Here is a 17435-nt window from a genome sequence, read left to right as displayed (position 1 = left end):
ATACATCTTTTCAGTCCATTCTTGCCTTTCTATAGGTGGCCTCCTGTTTTTCTGCCTTTTCAATCTGTTCCTAAAACGTAGGCCTACTTTACAGACCCTATAATATCTTAATATAGGGGAAGAAAGCATACTGAAACATGTTCACAGGAATTATTTCTCTGGATCTTAAAAGACAAGTCTTATCTATATGTGGTAGCATTTGTTTGCCTCTTCGGAGTCCCAGTTTGCTTTTCCATCCAGTAGCCTTCCAGTGCATCTAATGGTGTGCCTGCCTGCAGTGTGCCCTGTCCTCTCCTCCTTTCCCCACTGAAGAAACCACTGAAGCATCTTTTTTGTGTAGGGCTTTATGTGTAACTCAGGCTTGATTTATTCTAAGCTCAGTTTTATAAATTTCATGAGAAAAGTCTCAAAAAACTCCCCAGTTGCTTCTGCTTAGCACAGAAGGTAGCAATGGCCTGTGAGAGCCCTTTGTGCCACAAGTGTCTGTGCTGGAGGCAGGGGCTTTTCTTTGGGATCTGCTGTTCTGATGGAGGTGTGCCATGCCATCAGGGATGGAAACCACTGCGGCATCAAAGCGTGTTTATCTGAACAGGGTTTCATCCCAACACCTGAGGTAGTCCTTCACCCTTTCAGGTAGCCTGGAGGCAGACTAGTCAGTGTGGCTGTTGCGTGAGGGCGGCTGTTGACTTCACCCATACACAGCTTATCTGGTTTCCTGGAGGGCTCCAGTCATCCCAGCTCTTAGGAAACTCTGGTGAGACCAGGTAGGCACAGCCGAACGATGCTGGCAACAGACATTATGTTGCTTTCTTTCAGCAGGGTGAAAGCTCTGAGGGTCCCTGCCAGCCTGTCATTTCCTCATGACTCCACATTCACACATCAGTTTGATTTTTAGGATGTGTAAGAAAGATCCATCAGCAAAGCAGCTTTGAAAATAGAGTGCTTCTGGGCACTGGTCCTTCATGTCCCTAGGGGGTCACACAGTCTCCAAAGTCCTGGCAGAAGAGGAGGGGTTGCTAGCAGGATGCAGGTCGGCAATTTTCCGCTCAGGCTGCTGAGCCACTGTGGAGAAAAGAGCCAAACGGACATCAGCAGTAGACATGCTGTGAGAAGCCAGGCTGGAAAACAGAGGGCAAGTGGAGATATGCCACAGGGTTATAAAATAGCTGCAATTTCCTTAATTGCCCAGAACATTTGTGCTTAGGTAGATTAGGCTGTTGTAGTCCATTTGAGTGGTGACAAAGCTGTGAATAATTGAGATGAGCTGGTGTCTGCCAGGATGCAACAGGAGTCCGGGTTTAGCTATAGGCAGGTATTACTGGTGAACGATGCTGTGTGAGAGCAGCAAAGAAACCAGTAACATTTACAGGTATCCAGACCACAGGCAATGTGTGGAGAGCCTTTGCAGAGCCTTTTGTAGTTTGTCAAGCACAGAGCGCAAATTCTTCTACATTAAGAGCTGTCTATATTTTCCATGCACAACCTGCTGTTGTAAATAATGAACACTTTGCTTTTCTGATTTGCTTAACCTCTGGCTTAGCACATACATGGTCTCAGAATAGCAAATACATTATTATGCAGTGTGAAGCTACGATAGCTGTGTTTTGTGTAGATGTAATGCAGCGTGTTGTACCCTCCTTAAACCTGTCAGTTAAAGAATGTACATTTTATTCAGCTGAATTGATTTACATTTTAGTGTTCATGACACTTCATCCTTTCTTTGGTAACAGTCTGTAGTGCTGTGACTGTTCCTGATCATGAAGAGAAATGCTGCCATTAGGTTTTCTTAACATTATTTATTGAAGAGTTCCTTAAGCAAAAACCAAACTTTGAGTTCCTTATGGCCTGAACAAAGGAAACATTTTTCTGCCACCTCCTCCCTGTTGGTCTCCTGGCATAACAAGCTGCCATTCCAAGTATTCAGGAACTTCTTTTGGTTGCCTCTCTTTTAGGAGTTTTTATTTTGTTTTGCTGGATTTCGGTTTATTTGCAAGATCCTTATCAGATGGAGCCCTTTAAAAGGGAGGGCAGATGCTTTTGGGCCTTCTCTTGCCAGCTTAAAAAAAAATAATGGAAACAATCTTCTTCCTCTTTCTCTACACCTAGCTATTTAAATGTTTGATTTGGCAATGAGTCCAAACAAAAAAAAAAGCCTTGCTGGCCATGCTGAAAATCAACATTTCATGAGAGCACTCGCTGTTCATGTACGTATTCAGATTTTTCCCTTTTGAGTCAAGCTCCCAGCTTGACCCCTGTAGCCCATCTTCTCCATGAATCATTGTGGTACCTTGTGGGATGTACTGTTCAACAATCAAGGGAATGTGGCCTACGTGGGATATAACAAACAACACAGGAGATGACTCGTATTTCTCTTGAAGATGTATATCAGCTACCAGGTATATCTTTATTAGCCTGGTGAGGGTTTTTTTTGGTGTTGTTTTTTTTTTTTTTTTACATAATTCGACACTTTATTTCAGTAGCAGAGACCTTTCATCCTTATGTTTCACCTTTTCACCTAGATTTTCTTTAAATGACTTTTTTGTTGAAAACCAGCTATATAATTATGTATATATTTAGCAACTCTGAAGTTGTATTATAAGAAAAATTTGATTAAATACTCAGTTCTCATTAAATCACTCAGTGTCACAAGAGTATCCAGAGCAAAACAGACTTTCCAGAATTAGGATTCTGAAAACGCCTCATTTGTTTTCATGGAATATAAGGACACAATTTTCCTGAAGTATGTTAGGTTTTTACCATGTCAGGTGTATAGTATTTAAAAAAAAACCAATTACCCAAGGCCTTTGGTCATTTTATGCGTGTATACTGCAAGCAATATTTGAATACACTGCTTATCATAACGCTAAACACACAGTGATAGTAAAAGCAAATGCATTTGCAATGGAGAAGGGTATCTGGGAGCAGCCTACGACTGCACTAAGGTTCCTGGAATGTACGCAAGTGTTGGCGAAGGTGTTTGTAGCCTCTCGTTAAGTCTGCCAGCGTTTCCCCTGACTGCTGCTGTGTTACAGGACTTCTGCCTGGGTTGAGTCAGAGCCACTTGAACAACTTCCACTTTTATTGCCAGTCTGTAGAGGAAAAAAGCCTCCCCAGAAAAACAGATCAGTGGTGGAAAGTGTTCTGCTATGGATTTGCTGTGTCCAAGATAACTACATGTGTACGTAAAAGGAAGCCGAGTTGAACTGTACTGTACAGACCTTTTCTGGACTAACACTACCTGCTGTGCCCATGCTGTTTCTATCCCACTGCTGATTTTTGTGAGAGTAAACTGCACAGGCATGGCTTGCCTACTGCTGGATATATGATTTCAATGAAGCGACTGAGCTAGCAGTAGTGTTTTCTTTGTCACACGGTATTTGCCAGCACATAAAACTAATTTCATTTTGTTAGCTGACCTCTATGTAAAGCCATAGTTTTCTCAACTTGTGTAATTCACCTGTTTTGAAACACCTTCATGTCTGGGTGTCAGCTGCAGAGTTTCTTCATAGTTGCGTTGGGTCACAGATGGCAGAGGAGGAGGGAAGAGATGATCTTTTGGGAGAAGAACCCATGCCAGCATTTTCCTGATCAGATTCATTATTTCTGTGTAGTTGTGTGGTTTTATTCCACAAAACATAAGCTATTGCTGGCATGCAAACTTCAGATATCTCTGTCCTCTTTTGAACTTGCTAATTCTGAAGCTTTCTGTTCTGCATTTCAATTGTGCTTTGATTATGACAACTTTGAAAGAACTGTACTTTGATGGAGTCTTGTATGAGGCATCTTCTCCTGAAGCAAGTTAAAACCTGTGCTTTAAACCATGGTCTTTGCATCTTAATCAATACTGAGACACAGTGAATTACTCTGCATATAGCCCTGAGGGGATCTTCTTGCTATGGGATTACTTTCCGTGCCTGAAAGACCTTACACCTGCAAGGAATAACAGCATAACAGTGGTGTGGGGCTTGTGGGTGTGCGTGGAAGCTCAAATCTGTGCTATCCACATGTGTATTTCCGTAAATACAGGCAGGGAAATTTCTAGACATCTCTGGAAGTCAATCGTCTGGGCTGCGAAACTGCACACAGAATTATTGACTTGATCTGGATGAATGAGTTGCGTTTGGATTCAGGAACATGCCATGACAGTCCTCTGCTTCTCAGTTCAGCACAACTCTTGCTGTATACAAGATTGTCAGGTTTCTGTGCTTTAACTTGCTTTCCCAAGCATTGTGAAGATGGCGGGGACCAGGGATTGAGTCAAGCAAGAGACTGAAAAGTGATGTGGCCAGTGGGAACATCTTTGAGGAAAGAGGAAGGCAGATGATATCTTCTGAGTTACTATGCATGTTGAAGACTGCTTAATACGAGCAGTTGCCATTACATTCTCTACACTTAAACGTGTTCGTTAATACAGTGGCATTTCTATCTCAACCCACCTGTAGGAAGGTTCACGGCAAATCAGAGTCTCAAGCTATTTATTAATTGATGACTCTTCCTCTGCTATTTGTTGTGCTTTGACTTCTGTAACAAAATTAATTTCATATGTGTTATTTTTTTAAGCCTTACAGACCAGAGGCAACAAAACACCCAAGCATGCAGGCAGTTTTTAAACAAATACTGAAATGCCACCAAAACTAATGGCATGTAAGCATGAGCTTTGCAGGACTGGAGCATAATATTCAACCAGTAAAAAATGAGATGAAAAACCTGGCTTTCCATTTTTACTACCATCATAAAATGAGTGCAAGTATTTTTACACACAAAATAAAGCCCTCTAATGTGAAAGTTGTGACCATTTTTGGTGCCTTTTCTGCCTCCTCTTGTACATCTTCCAGACTTCTGAAGTCTTAGTGTGGCCTGGCCCTGTTGTACTGCAAGAAGCTCTGCAGTCTGCTGCACATAAAGCACAGGTTTTTTAGCTGATATATTTGCTATGGCTTCAGGTGCTGTGGAATATAAAACTCTGAGTCAAAACACTGGAGAAACTAAATCCAGATGTTATAGACTTATAGGTGGAAACTGGTCATCCTCTTCTTACACATGCTTAAACTGATCAGCTCTTGAATATGGAAGGAATTCCCAAGCGCTCTCCTGTGTTTTGAAGGATAGATCACATGTGGAATGAGCCTTTCCTTTACTCCCAGTATCAAGACTAGCCAGTGCCTGCAAACCAGAGAAGATGCCGTCTAAGCTCATTTAGCTCATATCATTTCCCTGTGTGCAACATACAGTGTCATTACAACTGTTTTTTGGTTTGGTTCCCCCACCCCCCACTTTGTTTTCCTTTTGGTTGTTCTATGAAATACGCTGTGCAGTGAAATAGGAAATTATCACTGTATTTTTAGGGTTGTGTTTTTCTGTTCTCCATTTCCCAGCAATGTTCAAAAAACTGGAAATGCAGTGATCTTTTCTGAAGTATGTATTTAAGTAAATTGGTGCTATATTTAAGATTTCAGGCTTCAGCAGATCATAACTGGAACATTGACTTCTGTTGCTGATTTTTACAGTATGTACCTCAATTGTAGGTAATCCTTATAAACCCAGAGTTAAAGAGCATGAGGAAGGGTGGAGGGAAGGCTTAAGAAACGCAGTAGTGTAAATTGACAAAATAGTGTCGCCTAAAAAAATATGAGCTTTTATTCGTATATTCTGCAGGACTGTAAGTATAGTAGGTGTGAAACTCTTCAGTCCACCTGGTGCTAAACTAGGGAGGAGGGCACTGCTGTTCAGAAAAAAGCCCTTATTCCAGGCTAAGTGCTGTAGCCTTTTCTACTTAGGTGTTTGAACTTGTCCTGTCTCAGGGCAGCAAACTGTAAAAGGTTTGCAGTTGGTTGCATGAAATATACTGTTGTCTATAGCTTATTTTCAGTTGATTCAACTCAGAGTTAAGAAATTCCTATGTCAGTCATGGGAAAAACATGTTTGCGTAGCTATTCTGCCCCTTACAGCCCACAGTCATTCTTTTTCTCAGTTATAAAGGATTTATAATACAACAGCATGTTAAATGTTGTTCATATATACACCTGCGTATGCAGTGCCTTGGTGTTATGTTCTTGCACCCTGATTCTGCCAGCAGACCTGCACCGGTGAACCTTTGGAGTGGGGGGAGGAGTCCTGTGTGCGTGACCCTAGATTTGCCCATGGGCAATCACTCACATAACCAGTGCCATCAAACAGTGGAGCACCAGAGTCCTCGTGCCCTTTGCCCACGTGGGTAATCCCAACAACCCTGGCGAAGATCTTGTAACTCTGCTAAGGTTTATATGCGGTTGCAGGCTTTAATGTTGTGTTTCTCACTTCCTGGTGCTTTGTTTTTCCTTTCAACTTTTTTTTTAAAGAAACCTTTTATGTCTTCTCCTAGTACTGATTTTTCATTTGTGCATTTTTACTATTATTTTAAACCTTGCCTTGTTGTGGCTTGTCAGAACTAAATGACCCAGTGAGAAAATGCCTGGTTTCATGCTGAAGAAGGTGCAAAGTTGGTTGTTAGGTCAAGGCGACTGAGCAATTTGTTGATAGCTCTTCCAGTTCTGGAGACCTTTGAGAGTGTAAGGCAGAACGGAAAGATTGTTTTCCCATTAAAGGTTCATACCATCTAGTATCTGAAATGTTTAATTGTGGAGGTTACCTACCCATTAAGAGAGGGGTTTTACTTGCCGTGGCCTGAATTAGTGTGCCTGACAAGCATGGGGAAGCTTGGGGTCTTGTTGCCTGGAGTAGTGTCTTTCTATCTGCACAGGGATCTGTGGTGCACGAAGGAGTAATGTACTTAAAGTCAGGTTTTGAGCGAAGCTGAGGGACAGCAGAGGTCCTCTTAAAACTGATAGCATTTGTCTGTCTTCTCTGACTCAGCAAACACCAACAAATTGATTGTTGTTCTTGTGTAGCAATTGAAGTACTCTCCTCTCAAAGCTTTTGCAGACTTACTAACAAACAGGCAAAGGGGAGGATGGTCAGATCCTAGAAATAGGAGTAGTATCCTGCTTAGTGTGTGTTTGGCTGTGTGTATTCATGTATCTTGTATTGTATGCATATGTGAATGTGTCACTGTAATCTGTGCTAATTCATGAATACAGCTATATGCTCCGCTTCCCTCCCTTTCTTTTTCAGCAGACCAAGGCCCCATGCCAGGAGAACAAATGCTGGGCTGTAAGTGTGGAATTGGAGCCATCGGGAGAAACTGAGAATAGCTGCCTTCACTGGGTCTAGATTATGGTACTAAAGCAGTGGAATACTTCATCAGATGCTTGATGTTGAATGTAAACACCTGTAATCAGTTTTGGGTGGGTTTAGGGTTAAACAAGTGATCTCCTAGCGGCTGGTGAGACCACTTCAGGAGACAGTTAAGTGTCTTGCTGAATGAGAACTGGTGAAGCAGAGCTTTGAACGCTGGCATCAGGACACTTGGACTGGATTTGGTAACCACAAAATGCACGCAAAACTGATCCTGAAATGGTCTGATTTGGTTTTGCGCAAATGGGTAACTTGTGTGGCTGAGTGCCCCATTAGCTTGCCGGTTTGAACACTAAAAGTAAATGTGTTCTCTTAATAATGAGCTCTTCTCACACAAGATTTTTTAGTTTTGCAGAAGGCTTACAGGCTTACTGTCGTAGCTCTTCCTGCCCTCTCTGGTGGTCATATCCCTGGATTTATTCATTCAGCAGAGACTGTTGGGTTCTTGGTGACAGACAGTGATATGTGATTTCTACTAGTTTGCATGTAGTTTCATCAAAATTCAATGCCCCAATAAAATATATGTAAAGAGAAAGCTTTCCTGTGCATCCCCAGTTACAAAAATGTAGCGATTATTTTGTGAACGAAGAAATCTTTTTTCCTGACAAACAGAATTATTTAAGTCCATAGATTAATCTCATAATAGATTAATCTTAAAATGAAAGTGTTATTTCGTGGGTTTTGCTTGTCGTCTGCCAGAACGAAATCCACAGCCAGTTTTTGCAGGGACCTGCTGTAACATGAACCGTGATGTGGGACATCTGTAAAGCAGCCTGTTCATGTCATTCTGCCTCAAATACCCAGTTTTTGTACTGTGATAATTTTAGCACTTTGAATGCAGAACAATGCTTTGTCCTTACGTGGCTTGGTAGTTAATTTTGAACTTATGTGAAGCAGAAAGCCCTTTTGTGGCTGAGAAAATGAAGATGAAATGGCGATTTGCTCAGGATCGCTCATGGTGTAGCACCAGTGCGGAGCGAGGTGCCAAGTCAGGCCTCGCGACCACCAGGACAGAAGCCATCTGCTGAAGCGGGACAGCTTTGCTGGCGGGCTGCTGCGTAACGTGGCTGTACGCGCCTGCCACATTAAGGACAGGTCTGTCAGTGCAACGTGGGTGGGTGAATACAGGGAGAGTACCAGGTCCAGGTGTGTGTGAAAAAGGGCATGTGGAGACAGGAGGAAATCTAGCACCTCTGTGTGAGGTGGTGCAGCAATGCCCTGGGGAAATAGTGTGGTGGTGTAGATATGTCTGCCCAGGGACAGCCCTCTGGGTTAGATGGGTTCTCCATGGCACGGCCCCAGGCCAGCGGGCGATGCCCGGACTGCCCTTGGTGCCCCCACCTTGCGCAGGCGCTGCCAGCCCTGCTGAGGCACGGCGTCGGCTGTGGGGCTTTCCGTGAGAAGAAGCTGCAGAAAAGTGGGAGCAAGACCCTCCCCGGGTAGTGCGAAGATGACCTCTCCTGTGGTTCCTCAAGCCAGGCCTGCTGTGGTTATCAAAGTAACAAAATGTCGCTTGTTAGGAAACGAACCTGACTAACTTCGTATTTCAAGCTAGAAAATGAGCTGGGAATGGGAGATGTCAAACTCCATGAACCAAGCCTCATTTCAGGGCAAGAGCAGTGAATAACTATTTTAAGGCCAGTTTTTAATAGAAGACTTTCAAAAGTATGTAACTATTTCTCATCTAAGGAAAGGTAAATATGTAAGAGTTCACATAGATCTAGTATTTACTGATATTTAAATGCTAAAGTCACTGCACTGTACAACTTGGACAATTAAGAATGAAAGCACTGACACAACAGCGTTTTGTAACCCTCGAACTGAGTAATTAGCTAAGAGTGTGCCAATTTTTGGCAAAATAATTAACGCTTAGAGAGGTGTTCATTTACATATCAAGGTCTCCACGAAGCCCTCAGGGATCACAGCTTGCTCTTTACGTTTTACAGTCAGACTTCAAGTGCAACGAAGTTTAACATTTTTGTGTTGAAGTTTTTCAGATGCCGGTGTTTAGGCATCAAAAATTCAACCACAACAACAAAAATAAAATAAAAAAAAAGCAGAGAAATGTCTCCCAAGTGATAGGAAGCCTGTGCTATATAAAGCCCTCGGTTTCAGGGGAGAGGCTGTTTGGGAATTCACTTCATAAGGTCCCAGTTCAAAGCCTTCTGAAAATTGGTGGAGGAATAACAGTGACAACAGCAAGCTTTCAACTGGGCCTAAGGTGAATTGTGGGGTTTTGCTACTTTAATGGTATGTGTGAACACAGCTCTCTTGATTTTTCACATGCAGGAGCCTAAATGGTTCACGCAGCTGTGGTGTTGGTGCAAGATTTTGGTCTGATGTGGGGTGGACGCATCTCCCTCTTCCCTGCGGTTCCCAGAAGGCACTGCTGAGTGCCGCAGCCTGCTTGTGGGACCCGGGCGCTAGCGCCTGATACGCAAGTAATGCGGCAAGAAGGGGCATGGGAGGTGCCAAGAGCCTCCTCTTCAGGTGGCCTGAACCTTGCGAGCAGCACTGTGGCGGCTGCTGTGGAGGGCACTGCCCTTTGGTAGGCGGACCCTATGCACTAAAGCTACCCCCATGGAGCAGCTGCAGATATGTGGGCGCGTTTCTCTCCTGAGTTTTCTTGTAGCTGGTAGAGTGAGAAATAAAGGTTTGCTGGTTTCTGGGCAGTTCTTTTTGGTTTTTATAAGAAGTGGAATCTGACAGATGCTGACAGTAGTTCTGGGGAGACAAACATTGGTTTGGTAGCTCTTTTATCCGTATGCTAAATCACCCTAGCCATTAATATCTCTTGGGTTTGATTTCTGCAGAAAAAAAATTGTGTGCTTTGTACGTGAAATTAGTAGCATATTGAGGTGCCTGAAGTATTTAATTTAGCCTAGCTTTAAACAGCAGCTTGTGCAGACCACGGTCTCAGACCTCAACAAATGGTGATGAAATATCCCCATAGCTGTAATCAGAGATACCATGGGTGAGAAGCTCGTGTAGCGGTAGTGCTGAGACTCCTTTAGTACCTGCCTATTGCATGTAAGGTTTTTAGAAAGATTTCTCGGAGGGGAAATTTGTATGAGCCCTTCTTCTTGGAGAAGACTTACCTAGAATTTAGACTAGACTTCATGCTCTGAAACTGCTGATTTTTCAATAAATGTCACTTAAGGATATTCTGAAGGCTTTCTTGCTGACTGCTATGTTTTATTGATGAATTACTTGAATGGTGGTACTCCAAATGGTTTCTGTTTTTTTCATAAAGCAGTTTCTACCTTTATTTTAAGCTTTTAATCATTGCACAGGTTTTTAAAAATACGGAGCTATACTACCTCTTTATTTTGAACAGCCCCAGAAAACTGCTTGCTATGAAACTGTTTTTGATTTGAGTGTAACTTGTGTTTGCGGGTAATGTACCTCAATGTTTTGCTCTTGGTATGAAGATCACACAGGTTGTAAAAGAGGGTTGTTCTTGAGTTATGCACATTTTACTTCTGCTGTTTGGCCTGATGGCTGTTAGCAGCCGCTGACACTATGGAACCACTTTATAGTGAAACCTTTGATGTGCCCCTTCACCTGTACCTCCTCTGTTCTCTCTGCTCAATAGATCAACTTCATGGTAGGTGAGCTTTCCATAACAGAGGAGCTGTGACTTGACATGGCATTGCACAACATTGCTGTAGGAGCAGTGAGAGAGATTTGTTATTTCAGTTGATTATCAAATCGATTTGCCCCTCCCAAATTCACTATAAACTGGGTCTGCTATGAATCTGAGCGTCCAGATTCTGTGCTGATGGCATTGCATATATTATTGCATCCTAATCTTGCATGTCTTTTCACAAAGCTTTCTTTTATTCTTAATTCATATTTCCTTTCTTGCTGCAGTTTTTTTTCTCTATTTTGTATTGTAGGATCGGGATATTCAGCCCTTGAAGATGACGAAGATGTGTATGCACGCAATAGATATAAAGGTGAATGCTTTGCTTATGTGCTAAAGAGGATCAGCTGATTGCTGAGAGAAAGCTTCGTTCTTTTTCTTTTATGGGTTATAAAACCTTGGTGATCCAACTCAATGGTTTTTCTCATGGACTTTTATATCAAGATTTAATTTCTACTTTTATTAACAATGGAGATTAGACCAAGTACTGATCAGCTCTCTTTTATGCACCTAAGTAAGTAACTTTTGCACTGCCTTTGCTCTTGGAACATCAGGTTGTTCAATCATGAAAATCTAAGAGCCTCTCTTTCTTCTTCATACATCCTAAAAAACCATCAGTGATAAACCAACTCAAAACCTGGGGCTACTGATGGTAATGTATAGAAGTACATGCAAGAGAACGTGATTTTCATGACTCTTTTCCCCATAAAACTCTTCACATTTCAGGTTAACCTGCTACCTGAAATGCCAAGTAAAGTGTGTTTAACAAATGAATGTGTACATTCAAAAAAACAAATTAGGTAGCTTGAATGAGTGAATGGACTGGCATGTTTATAAAGCAAATTCAGGTTTTCTTCCCTATTCTAGAAGATTTTTGTCACTACCAGTAAATCTTCCATTTGCTATGTCCATTTTCTTAAAAAGTCTGCTTCTGTGTCAATACCCCTTTCCTCTGCCAAAATCCCTCAGAAGCCTAGACAGTAAAGAAACTTAGCATTTAATCTGTCACTTTAAATGGTAACTGTGTTTGTTTCTGGTAAACTAATCTGTGGTCATGCTAGAATTATAATGTAATCATTTTGATTACTTGACAACACCGCGCATTGGTGTCTTGTTGTACGTTACTGATTCTCTGCAAAGAATCAATGGGCCTTACAAAAGGTAAGTCATAAAGTAATTCAGATGTTTATGAATAACAAAGAGGAAAGCACAGATGCTTATGGCTATGTTGCTGACTTATGTTCCTCCCAGTAAAATACCTAAGTATAAAATTTTGCTTTCAAACACATGCAGAAATATTTCTCCAAAGCTTTATTTAGGTAAACTCATTTTTCTTTGCCTTTTAACATGTAACCCTCTACAGGCACATAGAAAAAGAATTCCAGGGATCATGAAGATAAATCAATACCAATTCATGCCAGGGCAGGCAAGTAGTTAAAATGCGGATTCTGTATAAATTCCTTTTATATGGTGATCCAAAATGGATTATACTCATGTCAGCCAAAATGTCAGCAGGGTAACTGAAATATAATGACTCATTCACACAGATATTAAAACTGCCCTGAGTTTGGAAGCGCTACTGCCAAATGCTGAAGATCAGACAATGTGAATCTAAGAGTATAAAGCATCGGAGTAGAAAAGGGTCGCTCTTCATTAGCATACTTATTTAAGTTGGTATTGGGGGAAGGGGCTGGAGAAAGACAAAGCAAGGAAAAAATGGGCTGAGTAGCTACGTTCAGAGCTTCTCCTTATATGTGCAGTCCAGTATTTTGGGTATGGCCCATTGCTCGGCAAGTAAAACTTCCCAGTAACAAATAACTAAATGAATTTTCTTAACTGATGTCAACATACTTAAGCAGCATTGTTTTTTGTTTGCACACATACTCACCAAACAGTGCAAGTGAGCCTACAAATTTGCCCGCTTTGGCATCTGCAAACAAAACATTGCAGTTTATTGGGGGGGGGAAGAGCGGGGGATCGGCTTCCTACCAAACCCTTTTGTCTTCATCTGGATGTTTTTCAACTTGCTCAGCTTTCCAGAGAAACATCGCTTAGACTTTTTGTGCCCACGGCATTTTTAAAGAGTTTTTCCCTTCTTCGGTGGGCAACCCTTGGCTCTGTTGGCTGGTGTACCAGCAAGCAGCAGTACAGCTGATCGCGCTTGTGAAGGAAATGCTCAGCTGAGGCTGGTGTTGAAACAGGACTGAGAGGTTGGGGGAAACGATGCGCTAGAAGATGCTTTCCTTCCTGCCGCTTGGCATGGCTGTCTCGAATCATACTTGATGAGGAAGGGCTTCCCAAATACAGCAGTTCATGTGTTCATCGCAGCCCTAGTGCCACTGCTCTGATGATCCTCATTCCTAATAAGTTTTCTCAAATACTATAATGATCAAATGGTAGCCCTAGCTGTAGAGGCAACATTGTGACTTCTACCATTTCCGCTTGCTGCCTGTTTTCCAGTGGTTTAAAACACAGGATTGAGTGTCTGAAATGTTTTACTACTAGGTGATAATGCAGGCTATTGTACTGCTGAGGAATGGTGCAAACTTCCTGTTAAACAGAAAAACGCTGTATAGGTCCTGGTACCTAAAATGTCAAATTTCAGTTAGGTGAACAGAGCCCAGTACAGATGGTGAAGCTCCAGAAGAGATGCCTGGGAAACCTGTAGCTTTTCTTATTCTCAGAGCCCTCAGGAACACAGCTGATCTTGTCCTGAGGCAGGGAACAGTTTGTGTGATCTCTTGGGGCCCCATCCAGCCCTCATATTCCATAAATACTCCATGTAGCTGCTTAGCCTTTGAAAACCAATATGTGCCTTCACTTAAGAATAAACAGACTTTGATCTAAAACTTCGTTGTATCGTTTGATGTGCTTTCAGGCACATAAGCTTTTCAAGGTAGCTGGTTTTTTTTTTCAGTGATATCAGTTGTCTAAACCCAGATATTTGCCCCCTTATAAACTGTGCCTCACCCACTTTCTTCTAATTGCATTCAGTTCGAGAGTAAGCATAATAATGTTTTAGATCAAACAGATGTTCCTCCTAAGCTCTTCGTTATCTGCATCCAAAAGCATTTCTGTTTTTGTTTTTCTTTCTGATGGTATCATTTGGTCCAGTAAAAGATGTATTACCCCTCCTTAGGAGCCTTGCTTTGTTTCTGTCTTTATTTCAACACCCTCAAACACATGCTATGAATTTCAGGGCTGTCCTGTGCAGGGATGAGAGTTGGACTCGATGATCCTTGTGGGTCCCTTCCAACTTGGGACATTCTGTGATTCTCTCTGTAGGCCACCGTAGCTGCAGCGACACTGCAGGAAGGGTCTTTTCTTTTTCAGTGTTCTGTTTGTGCATGAAACTGCATTTGTTAGCAGCTTTTTTTTTTTTTTTTTAATATATGTGCAGCTGTTTACTCAAGGCAAGCATGTTTGTAGAGCCACAAAAATTTGCAGGAAAGCTCAGGCAATTCACAATACCTGAAACAGCTGCTTTGCTTTTTTTTTTTAATTAGCCTCTTGGTCATGTTGCAAACTCTGTTTGTCCTAACACCCTTTACAAAGAAATCAGCCGTGTGCATTTGCACCTTACATATGTGGAAGGCCTGTGGCATAAATATCCTGAACTGATTTGCTGAAGGATTACCTAGGTGTCTGGGGCAAAAGCCCAGCCTACCTGAGTCTTCATCCCCCCTGTTGTGCCCCTTCAGTTAGTGTTCTCTGAGTTGCTTCAGGTTTAAACCCTTCTGCAGAAAAACTGAGGCCTTCTCCTTAGTTAAAAAGGCTTTTCCCACTTGCTGTAGAATCTCCTTTTTTCTTTTTTTCTTGTTAATTAAAATGAAAAAAGTTTTGGGTGTTAGGCCATGAGAAGAACAAGTGGGGCAGAAAGGTTAGAAATATTTTGGGATGGGACCACTGAAGGGGAGATTATGGAAAAGCTGTTGTTGGTTCAGGAGGAGGAGGATTTCTGTAGGCGGTGAATGAGACGGAGGCTGCCACTGTGAACCCAACATGTGTGGCTTCCCCAGAGAGTGGTTGGAGGTGATGCTTGAGACTACAGCAGTGGCAGTGGGGCAGGCAGCTAAGGAGGCTGCAGAGATGGGCTCTGTCATCACTCATTACTTCAGCAGTAGCTGGTTGACTTCTGTCCTGGTTAGCTCACACTCCTCACCTGCTCTCCCAGTTTTAATTTGGCTTGTAGCAAGCATGAAAAATGTGAGCCACTGAGATACAGCCCTTCAACAAAGTGGCCCAAGTAAGTTGATGTTGGGGTGTTTTTCCGGTGTGGTTTTTTTTTAATGTCTTTTGGTGTCTGCAGGATATAGATTAGGGTGAAGGACAGGAAATAGTTCTAAAAAAAAAACCCCAAAACAAAAAAACCACTCTCCACCAAACTACTTTTTCATAATTGTAAGGTAAATAGTGGAGGATGTATTTGACATTCAGTACTTGTGGAAAAAAACAGAGATGGGATTATTGTGGGGCTGAGCCAAAAAAGCTGAACCGCACTCTGCCGCTAACCTGCTGTGTGGTGTTAGACTGGTCTGCTCAGACTGGTCTGCTTGTTTCCTGTGCCTCAGTTACTGCGTATGTGGTGACGCTGGGAATAATGGCAGTCACACAGCTTTGTAAAGGGCTTTCACATGTATTGGCGAAATACAAAAATAAGCAGGTCGCAGTACAACATGACTGCTTCAGAAACAACTACTCTGGAGGAACGTGCTCTTGGTCTAGTCAAAAGCTTGACAATTAGTCTCTGATTTTAGTCCTCAGATGCTATTTGTGTTGATTCAGGGCTAGTACAGCAAAATGTAGTTTCCATTGGGAAAGTGTAAATATGTCCTAGACACATTGTACACTGAATACTAATATCCTGTGTATGAGAAATGTAACAGGCTGTATTGATTTTTTTGTTTATCTATGTGTGGAGCTGATACAAATAGTGTAGAAAAATGTACATAACAACTATAGCAATTAAGAGCTAGAAGTGAACATCTGCCAAAGACGGTCTAGAAATTATTTTTAAATGTCTCCTATGACTTTGTAAGGATGAGAGCTAAAACTCTTTGTTTGGTTTGGTTGTGTTTTTTTCCATGCAGACTTCAGAAGTTTTGTCATGTACCTCCTGCATGTCACACATTGTCACACAGGATTTCAGGACCTGTCATCTTTTTGCCTTGCAATCCTTCCCTCCCTCCCTCTTGATCTGTCCTTTTCAAATCTTGGAGCTGAGAAGGGGCAGGCTTAGTCGCTGCTTGTGGAGGAAACTCCTACTGAGGAGCTGCCCACTGCAGAAAAAGCTCAGCTTTCTTGGTGAACCCTGTTGTCAAAGCTAAAGAAAGATTTTTGAAGCTTTGGCTGGGAAGGGGAAGTCTCTGTTTGATACTGCACCCACCAGTATCACAGTACAGTGTTAAATCCTCACAAGAAGACGGTACCCATATCCTGAGTACTTCAAAGTGTAGCCCTGACCAGTTATTAAAGATTCAGTTTTATGTACGTGTGTTTCCCTTTTTCCCATGAGTCCAGGGTAGAGTGTTAGCCTTGAAGTCCCAGCTAAATTCCAGCTCTCCTCTAAGTTGGCAGATCCATCCACGTTGCTCTCCTGCATCCAGGAGCAACTAGAAGGTGCTTCTCATACTTCAGGGTGCATTTCAGTGATATTAGGGAAAGGTAATCCTCCACCCATCTTCTGAGTTGAAGAGTACAGCACGTGAAGTCCAGACCTCTGAGAAGATTTAGAACTGGATTTAAATCTCGGCAGCTTGGATTCCCTTTTCTGAATATGTGCTATGTAGTACACTCGAACATGGACACCCTCTGAAGGGTTTGACAGTAGGAAGTGCAGGGGTTTGTGCCATCAAATAAGTGTATTGTGCCTGAATGCACGTTGCACTTGGAAGCTACAAATTACTACCCAAAGGAGACAAATAAGGTCAGATCTTTCTCAAAAGCTCTTCACTTAGTCTGTTGGATTGCACACTGACCTTTTGATTTAATCGTGGCAAGGGTATTGTGCCCATTTGCTGGTAGAAGGCTATTTTGTTGGAGATATAAGGAGTATTTAAATGTTTAAGCATGGCACCGCAGAACTGCTGAGAACAGCGAGGGAGCTGCTGTTCTTGCACACTTCACAAGTTCCAGTTCAGCCTTAATCCTGGGTGCTAACTTGGAAAGTAACTCTGCAAAACTGGAGCCCTACTTAAACCCTGAATGGATGTTCTGACGTGGAGGATGTGTACAGACAGGCTTGACATATTGGCAATACGATTTATGTAAGTCACATCTTTTCTAACTGTGGGAGAGCTTGAACTATCACGGAGTTTGGCCAAGGCAATGTCCTTTAGTGCACAAGTTATTGTGGAATTTTTTAGAGAAGTTAGATGTATCCATTTAAAAACAAGAGGGGGGAAAAAAGGTCCTGTTGTCATGAAACTGTCCACATGGTGGCAGACTTATTCCATGGACAAAAAAAAACATAGAAACCCCACCCCCCAACGTAATGGCTACAGTCTTTAATGTCTGTAATAAAAAAGAGCTGCCAGTCTTTGAAGGGCTGACCTTC

General features: G+C 42.2%; 1 protein-coding gene across 3 annotated transcripts in view; it reads left to right on the top strand.

The window, feature by feature from the left end:
* Positions 1-17435, top strand: part of SRPX (sushi repeat containing protein X-linked) — a 46044-nt gene that overhangs the window by 13067 nt on the left and 15542 nt on the right. For 2 of the 3 annotated variants that reach the window (XM_075098060.1, XM_075098052.1), the window contains exon 2: positions 11133-11192. The exons of the other annotated variant lie outside the window; for it this stretch is intronic. In XM_075098060.1, the coding sequence (XP_074954161.1) occupies positions 11133-11192 (60 nt within the window). The remainder of the gene's footprint in view (positions 1-11132; positions 11193-17435) is intronic. 3 annotated transcript variants of the gene reach the window in all.

The sequence above is a fragment of the Phalacrocorax aristotelis genome, chromosome 1, assembly GCF_949628215.1.
Source record: "Phalacrocorax aristotelis chromosome 1, bGulAri2.1, whole genome shotgun sequence".
NCBI classification, from domain to species: domain Eukaryota; kingdom Metazoa; phylum Chordata; class Aves; order Suliformes; family Phalacrocoracidae; genus Phalacrocorax; species Phalacrocorax aristotelis.
This window is presented reverse-complemented; position numbering and strand designations above follow the sequence as displayed.